The sequence below is a fragment of the Scyliorhinus canicula genome, chromosome 3, assembly GCF_902713615.1.
Source record: "Scyliorhinus canicula chromosome 3, sScyCan1.1, whole genome shotgun sequence".
Classification (NCBI taxonomy): Eukaryota; Metazoa; Chordata; class Chondrichthyes; order Carcharhiniformes; family Scyliorhinidae; genus Scyliorhinus; species Scyliorhinus canicula.
In genome coordinates, this window is record NC_052148.1 from 226,047,478 (window position 1) to 226,064,463 (window position 16,986).

The following is a 16,986-nucleotide window of genomic DNA, read 5'->3' on the forward strand; positions in this document are numbered from 1 at the left end:
GGTCATTGTTCGCAGGTCGTATGTCTACTCTCTTGGTTACATGTGGTGAGCCAGACAGTTAAAATTACAGGAAAAAATAAGATAAAATTATAAGAGTATGCCAAAAAATATCCCACAAAATGAAGCAATGTTAATTTATGGTGTGTGAAGAAATTTCAGGTATATTTGCTATTCCCACCTCTGCATGCAAATATTCATTTAAGCTTTAATGCAATAATACTGTGGATGGAACGCCTTTGACCATAACTAGTGTATGGCTAATTTTAATTGGTTCCACTGCAGGAGTGTAAAGTTGTGAACTTTGATTTATCATTTTGATCAGATATTTTTAAATTACATTATCGTTCATTGAAATTACATCTGTAATCCATTCTTTATACAATAGTTATACCATTTTGATGCAAATGGCAGGCTTGGGGAAGGCAAAAATGAAGTTATGTAAATAGGTCAGCATTTGTTCCTGATAATCCAGTACCTCTAGCGACGGCATCATTACATGAGTGGTCAAGGTGTTCACATCCACTGCAGATTGACCAGTGAAGTAGTTTTGCAACATTTGGTTTACTTGCTTAGCTATTGGTAAATGTGCTTTCCCCGATAGTTGCAAACTGTTCAATTTTTAAACTGGATTTCACTGAAGCAGCAATCATTCCAATATAACCTGTGCAGCTTCTTCAGTGCTGTAGTTGTTTGTTTCTCAAATTATCTTGGTCTCTCAGCGTGGTGTCCTGGGCCCAACTATCTTCAGCCGCTTCATTAATGAGCCTCCTTCCACCATAAGATCAAAAGTGGAGATATTTGCTTGCATAATGTTCAGCTTCAAATGTAACTGCTCAGATACTGAAGCAGTCCAAGCCCAAATGCAGCAAGACCTGGACATTATCCAGGCTTGGGCTTTAAGTGGCAAGTAAAATTTGTGCCGCCACAGGCGTCAGACAGTGACCATTGCCAACAAGAGAGAATCTGACCCATCGGCCCCTGACATCCCATGGCATTACCACTGCTGAATCCCCACTATCAACATCCTGGGCGTTACCATTGACCTGAAAACATAAATCCTGTCCCACCATCCATAAGATACCAGTCAGGAATGTGATGGAATACTCTCCATTGCCTGGATGAGTGCAGCTCCAACAACACAAGAAGCTGGATACTATCCAAAACAAAGCAGCTCACTTGATTGGCACCCCACCTGCAAACATTCACTCCCTCCCCCGATGTACAGCAGTAGCAGTGTGTACAATCTACTAGATGCACTGCACAAATTAATCGAGGCTCCTCAGACAGCACCTTCCAAATCCATGGCCACTGTCTTCCACAAGGACAGGGCTGCAGTAACAATGGGAACGTCACCTGCAAGTTCCCTTACGTGCTGCACACCATCCTGTCTTGGAAATATATCACCATTCTTCAGTGCCACTGGGTCAAATTCCTGGAACTCCCTTCGTAGGTGTGCCTACGTGCGTGGATTGCAGTGATTCAGGAAGGCAGCCCACCACTGCCTTCTTGAGGGCATTTAGGGAAGGGTGATAAATGCCGCCCTAGCCAGCAATCACATCCCGTGAACAATTTTTTTAAAAAAAATGCATTTCTATAATTTTATAACTGCAGTTCAAGATGGCATTTATACAGCTAATTGAAATTGTTGTAAACTACCGTACTACGCCTTAAGTGCTGCAATATTATGTACAAGCTTGATGAGGGTGGCTTATGTGATGTATTCTGAGTCCATGACATCTTTACAATTGACTTGTGTAGAACAAAATACAAAATTAAGATTGCAACCTTGAGTTCATCTCCAAAAAACATTTGACTGTCCATGTATCTCTGAATGTTCCCTAATATTCTCCTGATTTTTGGCTAAACGGGGAGTAACTACAGTTGAGCATTAAACCACATTGCACCACCCATAAATGTTCACTTCCAATCTGCAATTTCAGTCCCTCAAATTTGAAAACTATTCCTGTGGGTAACCCGTATTCCATTGTCAGTCTTCAGTTCCCTCTGCTTGGCTGAGTTGTTTGATATGTATTTACTCTGCTTTTTTTCTTAACGTCTTGTTTGCCCCATTGCAGCTGGACACCTGTGGAGTTTGAAGTTAACCAGATTCGGCTGATTGTTTACCAAGATTGTGAAAGGCGAGGCAGACATGTTCTGTTTGATTCTAAAGCTGTACGAAAAGTTGAAGGTGCCTCAGTGCAGGTAACTTTTTTTCAATAAATTTAGAATACCCATTTGTTTTTTCCAATTAAGGGGTAATTTAGCATGGCCAATTCACCTACTCTGTACATCTTTGGGTTGTGGGGGTGAGACCCACGCAACGTGGGGAGAATGTGGCAAATTACACAAGGACAATCCCGGAGCCGGGATTGAACCCAGGTCCTCGGCACTGTGAGTTCAGTGCAGGTAGCTAATGCAATTTGAAAATTTCTCAAGCTATTAAAAATGTTGAGCATCCACAATAAAACATTTTTGAGTAGGAGATGCCCATTCAATGAAATGGTAGGTACAGTATAATTGATCCAAATCATGTGTTTGATTTCCAGTCATCTCTAATGCTAATGTGTGGACATCAAATTGTTTTTAAAAATACTTCAACAACAAAGTGTCATGTCTTTGTTGCGTGAGCAAATGGATGTTTTGAACAGTGAAGGAATTGAAACATAACTAGTCGTACAGAAACAGTCTCACTGTGTTTGCATTGGTTCATTGAGTATTATGAACTGGAAAGAGTTTTTTTTAAAAACACAATCCTCCGCAGCTTTTTTAAAAAAAAGCGATCAGCCTTGATTTTTGAAGCTTTAGAATTCCTATTTTACCACCATCTGTGAAGTTGCCTGAGCAGCTGCAATTACGCAAGTCTGTTTGCATATAATTTTGAATGGTTGTACGCCCAGTTATAATCTTTTTATCAGTGATAAGATTCCGAAGTTTTCCTGTCACTGGAAACTAGTTAGGAAAATCTATCACATGTTGAGCCTAGATTAAATGAAAGTATCTCATGGTGAGTTGATTGAGAGTCAGCTGAGGAGAGAACTAGTTTTTCAAATCACTGGAGTGTTCAGTGTTTTTCTTTGTTTCCAAATGTAAATTTTTGATAAGTTTGAGAAGTGACAGGCATATACCAGGCAAAATGTTTGAGGTGGCTTTTTATATTATCAAATCTTAAGGCTTGCTTGTTAGTCACCTCCTGAAAATGCTTCTTCAATAATTTGCATTTATGTAAAACCTTTAAAGCCAATTTCAGAATCTTGCAGGAAAAACTTGTATCAAGCTGGAAAAGACTAACCAAAAGCTTACCAAAGGAATGGGAGAGTCTTAAAGGCGATTGAGAATAGTCTGTGGGTTAGGTAGAAGATTGGAGAATGGGACCTCGGTGGTTTAAGGCACGATGGAAGGAGGACCATTTGGAGAAGTGAGCACACAGCCCTTTCAAGGCAGTTTAAAAACAAAAGAGATTATGCCCATCAAAAGCATAGTAACAAAATGGGCAGCACGGTAGCACGTGGATAGCACTGTGGCTTCACAGCGCCAGGGTCCTAGGTTCGATTCCCCGCTGGGTCACTGTCTGTGCGGAGTCTGCACGTTCTCTCTGTGTCTTCGTGGGTTTCCTCCGGATGCTCCGGTTTCCTCCCACAGTCCAAAGACGTGCTGGTTAGGTGGATTGGCCATGATAAATTGTCCTTAGTGACCAAAACGTTTAGGAGGGGTTATTGGGTGACAAGAATAGGGTGGAAGTGAGGGCTTAAGTGGGTCATTGAAGACTCGATGGGGCGAATGGCCTCTTTCTGCACTGTATGTTCTATGTATCTATGTACAATTAGGCCATTCAACCCTGTGGTTTTTGTGCCATTCGGCTGGTCTGTGATGTGGAGAAACACCATCAATGTACATTCCATTCCCATACCAGCTGAAGTTACCTGAAGGCCTGCTGCCTCAACCTTGCCCCTCGCCTGAGGTGTGGCGGCCTCTGGTTAAATCACCACCAGTAAACTCTCTCTTAGTAGGATTCCTTACCCCCAGTTGGTCCTCCTCTCTCGGGTGGGTCTATTGAAGGAAGACTATGTCGGCTTTCAAACTTCTCAAGTGGTTGAAGATTCTGGATCTTTTCTCTGCGCCATTAAGTCCCCTGATATACTCGGTGGTGATCCTGGTAGGGGTTTCTGACCCCACCGGCCCTGCGGGATCAACCATACTTATCTGGTGGATATGCCCCTGCACTGGATGTGCCCCTGCACTCCGAGGTTTTCCTTTGTTAGGGGGCCGTCCAAAACGGCCACGGTCGCAGTTCTCACCATGAGGTTGGACCCCCTGTGCTCCAGTGTTTCCCTTTGTCCAAGGGGAACCCAACATGGCTGTCAACTGTATACGGCATGTGGCCATCTAAAATTGCTGCCTGCAAAGGATAATGGGAATTGTAGTCAGATTGGGACACAGACGATACACAGCCCCTGTGTATCGTGCAGAGGAAACCAGACCTACACAGAAACTTGCCCCTGCTAAAGGTCAATCACCGATCTCCCCAGGACAATGGGACTTGGATTGAAACATTACAGCAGTAACAGATTCTGAGGGGGGTGCCTATTCACCTTATTTGGGAGTGCATACGTGCCTTGGACAATAACAACTCCGACCTGCCCAGCTATCAAGGTACCCGTCCCTAATTGGCCAGAATTGATTTGGGTGATCAAAATCCTATCGATCCATTGGTTCCCGCGTTAGGACCGGCCAAAAGAGCGCAAAAGACCGGAGGATAAGTGGAACTGTGCGACCAACATTCTGTATCTTTTGGGACCGGCCTCTGCCCCACCAACTGCAGCACATTGACCAGCCAAATTCTAAGAACCGTGATCACTACCTGAAGGACGAGCCGCACCCTAGACATACCTGACAACTTCCAGCCGCCACAGGTGGGGATTCAGATAAAGGCCTTATCTAACCTGCACAGAGCCGGTTATTTGAAAGTTAAGTAAAGGTCATTTAAGCTGTTGGGTATAGTTCAGTGTTCTTCAAAGTCGGGGGCGCGACCCGCGGGTGGGTGACGAGGGCGGGTGTCTGCAACGCTTCCGATCACGGAAATCCCCGCGCAGCAGCCGGCTTTTAATAACGCCGGCTGCATGATGACTGGCGCGCATGCGCATTCTGCGAACATGCCAAAAAAAAATTTTTTTAATCGGCCGCATTGCGCATGCGTGCCCTATCATTATGCGCGCATATGCAATGTGGCAGATTTTTTTACATGTTCGCAGAATGCGCATGCGCGCCGATAATCGGGCACACATGCGCAGTGCGGCCGCTATTTTTAAAAAACCGTTGCAACTTTTTGTTTTACAAGTTCTGCAGTGGTTTTTATTCATTTTTTCATTTATTTTATTCATTTAATTTTTTTTCCATTTATTTTATTCATTTAATTTGTTGTTCATTTTATTTTATTTTTTTTCATTTATTTTATTCAATTTTTTTTTATTTTATTCAATTTTTTTTACAAATTCGGGGGAGGGGTTTATTTGATAAAAAATTACAGGAAAAATATGCAGAACTTTGGACTGGTGGAGACTCCATGTTTTCCGACACCGGAAGGCTTCACCTTCATCCAACAGGTTCCATTGGAGAAGCGTGTACGAGGGCCAAAGGGACCCAAAACCATTTCCTCCATTTTTGTCAGCAGCAAACAAGATAAGAGAAAATGGTGGGTCGCGCAGGTCGTCCGGCGTGGGTCGCGAAGGTCGGCTGGTTGGTAAAAATGGGTCCCCGGAAAAAAGTTTGAAGAACACTGGTATAGTTTAATGTGTAGCCACGTGTAGATTATTACACATAGAACCAAGCCTATGTTTAACAATAAACAATAATTGAACTAATATACTGGTTATGTGGTCATTTGTCCAGTACACGGAACGTACTTCCACCATTCTGTTCCCTTAACCTGCACCTTACCTGATGAAGCCAATTTGAAACTTGTTAATCCAGCATTTTCTTATTTTATTTCAGATTTACAGCATCTGTAATATGAAACTTGTCTCTTATCCTTTTGGTCCTCCCCTCCCCCTTATAATCCCCATCCCTCCCCTTGTGCCCCCACCAGATGCTCGTTCCCTGTCAGGAGGGGCTTCGGTTGCAGTGATCTGTGTGCCCTGTTGATCTCCAGCGGCTTGGGGAAGCTCTACCCTCCTGACTAGGATGCCCAGCATCCATGGGGTACCTGCCCTCTGGCAGACCCATGATCCAGATATTTTGGCACCGAGACTGATTCTCCTGGTCCTTGACCGTCCCGTCCAGACTCCTCGGGTTGCCACCTCCCTTTTAATTTTGGCCTACAGAGCAACAATCCTGTTGCTCTGGTCCGTCAATGCCTTTTCCAGCTCTAGGATAGTCTTCCCCACTCCATCGATCATCGTCTGCATGGCAACCTACGCCTCCGTCACAGCCACCATGACGCCACCTGGATCTCCACTTTTATCACCTCTCTTATCACCATCAATTCCTTCGTCAGGAATGTATTCCATCCAACTCCAAGTGTTTATATTCTGGAGGAGAGTCACCTGATTTGTGGCTGTTCACATCACCGTTATCAGAAGTCAAAATAATTCCAGAATAGCAAATTTGTAATGGGGGATAAGGAAATGGCAGTGAAACTAAATAAGCACTTTGTGACATAAAAGCAAAATATTACAGATGCTGTAAATCTGAAATAAAATGAGAAAATGCTGGATTAACTCGGCAGGTCTAGCAGCAACTGTAGGGAAAGAGAGACAGTTAACCTTTGAGTCCATATGCTGAACAAAAATGTAATATATATTTGGAGATGGGGCAGAACAGAATGTCAGGGATAGGTCGGAGCTAAGGAGAGATTGATGAGGGTGGTGTTAATGGTGAAATTAAGGACTGAAGAAGTGCTAACAGTGGTATAAAGGTAAGATAGAATGTGTTAATACGAGGACCAAGATCAGTGCTCGGTGAAAGTAAAACTGAAATCACAAGGGACAGATGGCCGTGTGGGGAGTGAAAGAGTTGTAATGGGACAAACCAAAGAACACCAAAAACAAAAATGGGCTCAAGATGGAGGGTAAAGTTCATGGTCTTATATTGTTGAACTCTATGTTGAGACCGGAAGTCTCTAACGTGCCTAATCAGAAGATGAGTTGTTCTTCGAGTTTCTGTTGGGCATTGCTGGAAGATTGCAACAGGCATGTGGGCATCAGAGCAAGATGCTTAGTTGAAATGGCAAGCGACTGGAAAGTTGGGGCCTACTTGCGAACTGTGCAAAGGTGTTCTGAAAAGCGGTCACCGAGTCTGCATTTAGTCTCCCTAGTGTAGACAAAACTGCATTGGGAGCAGCAAATACAGTAGACCAAATTGAGGAAAGTACAAATTAAATACTGCTTCACCTGAAAGGAGTATATGGACCCTCGGATAGTGAGGAGGGAGAAGGTAAAGGGGCACGTGTTGCACCTTCTGTGATTGCATGGGAAGAGAATGAAGGGTTGGGGGTGATGGTGGAGTGGACCGGATTATCATAGAATTTACAATGCAGAAGGAGGCCACTCGGCCCATCGAGTCTGCACCAGCTCCCGGAAAGAGCACCCCACCCAAGGTCAACACCTCCACCCTATCCCCATAACCCAGTAACCCCACCCAAATAAGGGCAATTTTGGACCTAAGGGCAATTTATCATGGCCAATCCACCTAACCTGCACATCTTTGGACTGTGGGAGGAAACCGGAGCACCCGGAGGAAACCCACGCACATACGGGGGGGGGTGCAGACTCCGCATGACAGTGACCCAAGCCGGAATCGAACCTGGGACCCTGGAGCCGTGAAGCAATTGTGCTATCCACAATGCTACACGGAGAAATGCTTGGAGGTGCAGGGGGTGCAGACCCGAGAGATTGAGAGGGTGATATTGGACCACAGCGATCGAGTGGTGGCATTGGGGGCGGAGGTGGGGCTCCGACATTTGCAAGACGTTGAGTGCAAAGGTGGAGGAGCAGGAAGATAGGTCGAGGAGGTGAAATCTGCGGATAGTGGGCCCGCCTGAAGGAGTGGAAGGTGCGAGTGCCACAAGGTACATTTTGAGAAATCTGGCGGTGCTGGTGGTGGACGGGGTCCTGGACAAGGCCCCTGAGGTGGACAGAGCGCACAGGTCTCTGAAGCAGAAGCCTAGGACGGGGGTGCCACAGACTGCGGTGATCGTGAGACTCCACAAGGTAATGGAAAAGGAGAAGATTCCCCAATGGACCTGGGGGAAGCACAACTGTGAATGGGAGGGGAACAAGATCTGAATATACCAAGACATTGGAGCTGAGCTGGCAAAACGCGTGCAGGGTTCAACATGGCCAAGGCTTTGCTGTATCAATAACGGGTCAGGTTTGGGGTGATGTACCTGGCGGAACTATGGGTGATCTATGGGAATACTATTTTGAAACCTCAGAAGCGGTCAATGACTTTATCAAGGAGCATAAACTGGGGGAGAACTGAACAATTTTGGGAGACGGAGGTGCTAACACTTTTAATAATAATTATTATTGTCACAAGTAGGCTTACATTAACAATTAAGTTACTGTGAAAATTCCCCTAGTCACTAGTAATTGTGAACATCGGTAGAGTGGGGGTTGGAGGGAAGGGATGTTTTTTCTATTCCTCTGAGTGTTTTTCCTTTTTTACTGTCGGGTTGACAATAGGTAGCAGGGGTGAAAAAAATTGTAAGTGGACGGCTGTCTCCACCCTCCTCCTGCCTGCGGCTGTGTTTTTTCTTTTTGTTTGTCTTTGGGTGAGGTGACCTACGGTTTTTGATTTATTATTGTCATATGTATTAGTATACAGTGAAAAGTATTGTTTCTTGCATGCTGTACAAACAATGCATACTGTACATGGGGAAAGAAGGAGAAACTGCAGGATATAATGTTAACAGTTATAGCAAGGTGTAGAGAAAAGATCAAGTTAATGAGGTAGGTCCATTCAACAGTCTGATGGCAGTAGGGAAGAAGCTGTTCTTGAGTCAGTTGGTACGTGACCTCAAACTTTGGTATCTTTTTCCTGACGGAAGGAGGTGGAAGAGAGTATGTCCAGGGTGCATGGGGTCCTTAATTATGCTGGCTGCCTTTCCGAGGCAGCGGGAATTATAGATAGTCAATGGATGAGAGGCTGGTTTGCATGATGGATTGAGCTACATTCACGACCTTCTGTAGTTTCCTGCGGCCTTGGGCAGAGCAGGCTCCATACCAAGCTGTGATACAACCAGAAATAATGCTTTCTATGGTGCATCTGTAGAAGTTGGTGAGGGTCGTCGTAGCTGACATGCCAAATTTCCTTGGTCTTCTGAGAAAGTAGAGTCATTAGTGGGCTTTCTTAACTATAGTGTCGGCTTGGGGGGGGACCAGGACAAGTGGTTGGTGATCTGTACACCTAAAAACTTGAAACTCTCGACCCTTTCTACTTTGTTCCCATTGTTGTAGACGGGCATGTTCTCCACTCGTTTCCTGAATTCTTGACATTGAGGGAGATTATTGTCGTCGCACCAGTTCACCAGATTCTCTATCTCATTCCTGTATTCTGTCTCGTCGTTGTTTGAAATCTGACCCACTACAGTGGTGTCATCAGCAAATTTGAAAATCGAGTTGGAGGGGAATTTGGCCACACAGTCATAGGTGTATAAGGAGTATAGTAGGGGCCTGAGGACACAGCCTTGTGGGGCACTGGTGTTGAGGATGATCGTGGAGGAGGTGTTGTTGCCTATCTTTACTGATTGTGGTCTGTGGGTTAGAAAGTTCAGGATCCAGTCGCAGAGGGAAGAGCCGAGGCCAAGGCCACGAAGCTTGGAGATGAGTTTCGTAGGAATGATGGTGTTGAAGGCTGAGCTGTAGTTGATAAATAGGAGTCTGACATGGGTGTCTTTGTTATCTAGGTGTTCCAGGGGAGTGCAGGGCCATGGAGATGGCGTCTGCTGTGGACCTGTTGCAACGGTAGGTGAACTGTAGTGGATCAAGGCAATCCGGGAGGCTGGAGTTGATTCGTGCCATGACTAATCTTTCGAAGCACTTCATGATGATGGATGTCAGAGCCACTGGACGGTAGTCATTAAGGCGAAATGAGCCTTTGTTTGGGTGGGGAGGGGGAGGTCAGCGGGGAGCCGCCTTCACCAGAACAGAAAGGTGAGGGAGGGGTGGGGTTTTGAAGGAGTTGCAGCGCTGGCAGGTAATGCTGGTGAACGGAAGTGAGGTGGGGGAGAAGGCTAAGAGATGTGACCATAGAGGGAGAGAGAGAGGGGGGGGGGGGGGGGGGGTTGTGTGTGATGCGACAAGGTGAGTTCACGTGTACTGAGGAACAGTGAAAAGTATTTTTCTACGTGCAGCTCAAACAGATCGTTTAGTACATGAAAAAAAAATACATAATAGGGAAACACAAAGTACATAATGTAAATACTTAGACACCAGCATCGGGTGAAGCATATAGGACTTTAGTAATTGTCAGATCAGTCCATAAGAGGGTCATATAGGAGTCTGGTAGCAGCAGGGAAGAAGCTGTTTTTGAATCTATTTGTGAGTGTTCTCAGACTTCTGTATCTCCTGCCCGATGGAAGAAGTTGGAAGAGTGAGTAAGCCGGGTGGGAGGGGTCTTTGATTATGCTGCCCGCTTTCCCAAGGCAGCGGGAGGTGTAGATGGAGTCAATGGATGGGAGGCAGGTTTGTGTGATGGACTGGGTGGTGTTCATGACTCTCTGAAGTTTCTTGCGGTCTTGGGCCGTGCAGTTGCCATACCAGGCTGTGATGCAGCCAGATAGGATGCTTTTTATGGTGCATCTGTAAGAGTTGGGGAGAGTCAATGTGAACATGCCGAATTTCATTAGTTTCCTGAGAAAGTATAGGCGCTTGGTGGTAGTGTCGACGTGTGTGGACCAGGACAGATTTTTGGTAATGTGCACACGTAGGAATTTGGTTAGGGGCAGAGAAAGGGGCCATCTTGGCTGGGCCAGGTACAGGGTGAAATTAATGAGAGTAGAGCTACAAGGTGAAGATGGTGGAAGGTAGAGGGGAATGGAGGCGTAAGCCTCCAGTATGGCTGATAACATGGGACGTGCGAAGGCCTCAGTGGACCGGTGAAGAGATCTCGTGTCTTTGCGCATCCTAAGGAGTTTAAAAGCGGAGGTGCTCTTTCTGCAGGAGTAAATGTACCACGCTTCAGGGCATCCTTTCCTGCAGCGTATGAGGTAGACTACATTGGTCAAGTCGCACAAGTATGTGCCGTGTACCTGGTGGGTGGTGTTTCCACGTGTAATGGTGGTATCCATGTCGATGATCTGGCATGTCTTGCAGAGATTGCCCTGCCCGATGGAAGTGTGGTGTCGTGGTCGCTGTTCTGAAGGCTGGGTAATTTGCTGCAAACAATGGTTTGTTTGAGGTTGCGCGGTTGGTTGAAGGCAATTTGTGGGGGTGTGGGGATGACCTTGGCAAGATGTTCATCTTCATTGATGATGTGTTGAAGGCTGTGAAGAAGATGTCGTAGTTTCCCCAGGAAAGTACTGGACGACGAAGGGTACTCTGTCAGTTGTGTCCCGTGTTTGTCTTCTGAGGAGGTCAGTGCGGTTTTTTGCTGTGGCGTGTTGGAACTGTCGATCAATGAGTCATACAGAGCATACAGGCTCCTTAACAGTAACCACTATGTTGGACAAAGTATGCAAGAAGAAATGTAGTGATAAATGGACAGCAATAATCATGGGTAATTTTAATCTACATATAAATTGGAAAAATCAGATTGGGTGAGGAGTTCATAGAATGCTTTCTTAGACCAGCACGTTCTGGAATCGACCAGAGAGCAGGTTATATTTGACTTGTACTATGTAATGTGACAGATTAATTAATTACCTCAGAATAAAGGCACTCCTGGAAACAGTAACTGCAATATGATTGAATTTTACAACTAGTTTCAAAAGAAAGCAGTCTTGAGACTAGTATTTCAAACTTTAAAAAAAAATAAAAAAATTTTTATTGGTTAGTATTTCAAACTTAAATAAGAGCAACTATGTGGCCATGAAAGCTGGGCTAGCTGAAGCGAACTAGGATATGAGGCTAGATAATCGATCAATTGAGAAGCTGTGGCAGACATTTATGAGGATATTCCCACCATAAAGAGGCAGCCCCATCATCCATGGGTAACTAAAGTTAAAGAAAACATGAGGAAAAAACATATAACTGTGCAAAGATGAATGGCAGGTCAGATGATTGGTCAGATTATAAAGAGTGTCATAGAATGACTAATCAGGAGGAAGAAATTATGGGTGGAAGCCAGCTAGAAATGAGTTACTCGAGGTATTTAAGAAGGAGAAGAGGAAGTAAAGTGAATGTTGATCGTATAGTGACTGACAATGGGGCGTTAACAGTAAATGTAAGACCATAAGACATAGGAGCAGAATTTAGCCACCCGGCCCATCGAGTCTGCCCCGCCATTAAATCATGGCTGATATTTTTCTCATCCACATATACACTCATTAATCAAGAACCTATCAATCTCTGTCTTAAAGTCACTGTGATTTGGCCTCCACAACCTTCTGTGGCAAAGAGTTTCACAGATTCACCATCCTCTGGCTGAAGAAATTTCTCATCTTTTTTAAAGGATCATCCTTTTAGTCTGAGATTGTGCCTCTGGTTCTAGTTTTTTCCACAAGGGGAAACATCCTCTCCACATCCACTCTATCCAGGCCTTGCAGTATCCTGTAAGTTTCAATAAGATCCCCCCCCCCCCCCCCTCATCCTTCTAAACTCCAACGAGTACAGACCCAGAGTCCTCAACCGTTCCTCATATAATGAATAAGATGAAACGAAGAAATATTTTCCTCCTATTTTAACTGTGGAAGATACAAAAAATATTCCAGTAATAGCTGTAAATTAGGAGGTGGGAAGGAGAGAGGAACTTGGTGATATTGCAATCATTAAGGATGCTGTAGTAAGCAAACTGATGTAACTGCAGGCTGACAAGTCTCTGTGTCCTGATTGAATTCATTCTAAGGTCTTCCAGAAGGTGGATAATGAGGTAGTAGATGTGTTGATAATTTTCCAAAATACATCTGGAAAGGTTCCATCAGACTGGAAAGTAGCTATTATTAAAAAAATGTTTTTTTCGAGTACTCAATTCTTTTTTCCAATTAAGGGGCAAAAGAGCCAATTCACCTACCCTGCACAACTTTGGGTTGTGGGGGCTAAACCCACACAAATATGGGGAGAATGTACAAACTCCACACAGACAGTGACCCAGAGCTGGGATCAAACCTGGAAACTCGGCGCTGTGAGGCAACAGCACTAACCACTGCGCCATCCTGCTGCCTGCAAGGAGCTATTATAACTCCTGCTATTCAAAAGAGAGAGAGAGACAGGAAACCATAGGCCAGTTAGCTTGACATCTGTTATGAGGAAAGGGATAGAATTGATTATTGAAGAGCTGTCACTAAGGAAAAATAGGTAATTGTGAAGAGTCAGCGTGGTTTTGTGAAAGGGAAATTTTTTGATGGAGTAACATGTGCTGTGGATAGAGGTTAGTCTGTAGACAAGAACAAAGAATAATATAACACAGGAACAGGCCCTTCAGACCTCCAAGCCTGCTCTGACCATGGTACCTCCCTAAACTAAAACCGTATGTACCTACGGAGTCCATATCCTTCCATTCCCACCCTATTCATATATTTGTCTAGATGCCCCTTAAATGCCGTTATCGTAACTGCTCCCACCACCTCTATAGGCAGCGTGTTCCATATATTTACCACCCTCTGTGTAAAAACACTTGCCTTGCACATCTAAACCTCGCACATCTAAACCTATGTCCCCTAATACTTGACTCTCCTATCCTAGGAAAGAGCATCTGACTATCCACTCTGTCCATGTCACCCATAATCTTGTAGACCTCTATCAGGTCGCCTCTCAATCTCTGTCGTTCCAGTGAGAACAGACTGAGTTTATCTAACCTCTCCTCATAGCTAATGCCCTCCATACCAAGCAACATCCTAGTAAATTGCTTCTGCACCCTCTCCAAAGCATCCATATCCTTCTGGTAGTGTGGCGACCAGAATTGTTCACAATATTCCAAATGAAGCCTGACTAAGGTCCTGTACAGCTGCAACATGACTTGCCAATTTTTATATTCAATGCCCTGAGCGATGAAGGCCAGCATACCTTATACCTTCTTGACCATCTTATCCACATGTGTTGCCACTTTCAATGATCGGTGGACTTGCGCATCCAGATCTCTCTGCCTGTCAATACTCGCAAGAGTTCGACCATTTACTGTGTAATTCCTCCTTGCATTGGACCTTCCAAAGTACATTCCCTCACACTTGTCTGGATTAAACTCCATCTGCCCAAGACTCCAACCAGTTTATATCCTGCTGTATCCTCTGACAATCCTCTTCACTATCCACAACTCCACCAATTTTTATATTGTCTGCGAACTTACTAATCAGACCAGCTACATTTTCTTCCAAATCATTTATATACAGTACGAACAACAAAGGTCCCAGAACTGATCCCTGTGGAATGCCGCTAGTCACGGCTTTCCATTCAGAAAAGCACTCTTCTACTGCTACCCTCGGTCTTCTGTGCTCAAGCCAGTTCTGTATCCAACTTGCCAGTTCTCCTCTGATCCCATGTGACTTCATGAGGTACCTTGTAAAAGGCTTTAGTAAAGTCCATGTATACAACATCTAATGCCTTTCCCTCATCTATGATCTTTGTCACTTCCTCAAAAAACACGATCAAATTAATGATGCACAACCTCCCCTTCACAAAACCATGCTGTCCATCACTAATAAGTCCATTTGTTTCCACATGTGAGTAAATTTTGCCTCTTAAGAATTTTTTCCAACAATTTCCCTACCACTGACGCAAGGCTCATTGGCCTATAATTTCCTGGATGATCCCTGCTGCCCTAAACAACAATGGAACAACATTGACTACTCTCCAGTCCTCTGGAACTTCACCTGTAACCAATGAGGATACAAAGATTACTGTCAAGGCCCCAGCAATTTCCTCCCTTACCTCCTTCAGTATTCTGGGGTAGATTCCATCAGGCCTTGGACTTATCTACTTATAATGCTTTATAAGATGCCTAACAGCTCCTCTTTATTAACATATAGATACACTACCCTATACTCCTCATCCACCAAGTCCTTCTCGTTGGTGAATACTGACACAAAGTATTAATTTAGTATCTCTCCCATTTCCTCTGGTTCCATACATAGATTCCCTCCAATATCCTTGAATGGACCAACCCTTTCTCTCCCTCTTCCTCTTTATATATGTATAAAACACCGTAGGATTTTCCTTAATCCTGTGTGCAAACAACATTTCATGACCCCTTTTAACCTTCCTAACTCCTACCTTCAGTCCCTTCCTTCCTACTTTCTTTATATTCTTCAAGGGCTTCATCTGTCCTAAGCCTTTTAGACCTTTTTCTTTTTGACGAGGTTCATAATATCCCTCGTTATTCAGGGTTCCCTATACTTGCCACTGTTATCTTTCGTCCTCACAGGTACATGCCGGTCCTGAATTCTATTCGACTGACATTTGGAAGCCTCCCACATGCCAGATGTTGATTTTCCCTCAAACAGCCTCACCCAGTCAACACTTTCCCACTTTCCAGACTCTGTCTAATGCTGTTGTAATTAGTCTTCCCCCAGTCTAACACCTTCACCTAAGGACCACTCTTGTCCTTCTCCATAAGCAGCTTAAAACTTAGAGAATTATGATCACTGTTGCCGAAATGATCTCCTACTGAAACATCGATCACCTGGCCGGGCTCATTCCTCAGCACCACATCTAATATGGCCCCTTCCCAAGTACATAATTGTACTTGGATTTCCAGAAGACATTTTGATAAGGTGCCATATAGACTGTTATTGCATAAAATCATTGTGTAGGGGGTAACAAAGATACAAGATTGGCTGGCTGCAAAAAACAGAGTATGCATGCATGGGAACTTTTCTGATTGGCAGAATGTGACAAGTGGAGCCCCACAGGCGTGCTGCGGCCTCCAACTTTACAAGTTATTAATGACTTCAATGAAGGAAGCAAAGGAATGGCAGCTAAATTTGCAGATGACACAAAGATAGGTAGGAAAGTTTATGTTGTGGAGATGACATGAGATGTTTGAAAATGGATATAGATGGGTAAAGTGAGTGGGCAAAAAAATCTGACAGGCGGGGTATAGTGTGGGAAAATGTGAAGTTCAGTTTAGCAGGATGAATTCAAGAGTTGAGTATTACTTACATGGAGAACACTTGCACAATTCTAAGTACAGGGGATTCTAGTGCATGAGTCACAAACAGTTAGTATGCAGTTACAGCAAGTAATTAAGAAGGCTAATGGAATGCTCTCCTTTAATACAAGAGGAATCAAACATAAAATTAAGGATCTTATGCTTCAGATATACAGAGCATTGGTGAGATCAGACCTTGAATACTCTTTGCAGATGTGGTCTCCTTATTCAAGGAAGGATGTAAATGCATTGGAGGTGGTTCAGAGGAGGTTTACTGGATTGATAACTGGAATCATCAACTTGTCGTGTGAGGTAAGGTTGGACAGATTTGCTTCTTCACACTGGAGTTTTGAAGAGTGACTTGATTAAAGTAGATAAGATCCTGAACAGTCTTTTCAAGATGGGCGTGGAAAAGGATGTTTCCTCTTGTGAACTAGGGGACACGTTTTAAAATTAGGGGTCGCCATTTTACGACTGAGATGAGAAATCTTTTGAGGGTTGTACAGCTTTTGAACTGTCTGCCTGAGAAGACAGTTGAGGTAGATGGAATTTTGTTAGTCAAGGGAATTAAAGGTAATGGGGAGGGTGGGGGGTAGATGGGAATGTTGAATTTGAAACGCGTCAGCCATCATTTTGAATAATGGAGCTGGCTCGAGGAGCTGAATGGCATACTTCTCCTATTCTGTACGTTTGTATAAAGGTTCACGAGACTAATCCCTGGTATGGCGGATTGTCCAATGAGGAAAGATT

At 44.3% G+C, this 16,986-nt stretch overlaps 1 protein-coding gene across 4 annotated transcripts in view; it reads left to right on the forward strand.

Moving 5' to 3' along the window:
* The window catches only part of LOC119963329 (folliculin-interacting protein 2-like), a 120,867-nt gene that overhangs the window by 33,751 nt on the left and 70,130 nt on the right, over window positions 1-16,986 (forward strand). For all 4 annotated transcript variants that reach the window (XM_038792308.1, XM_038792310.1, XM_038792309.1 and 1 more), the window contains one exon: window positions 2,076-2,202. In XM_038792308.1, coding sequence (XP_038648236.1) covers window positions 2,076-2,202 — 127 coding nt within the window. The remainder of the gene's footprint in view (window positions 1-2,075; window positions 2,203-16,986) is intronic.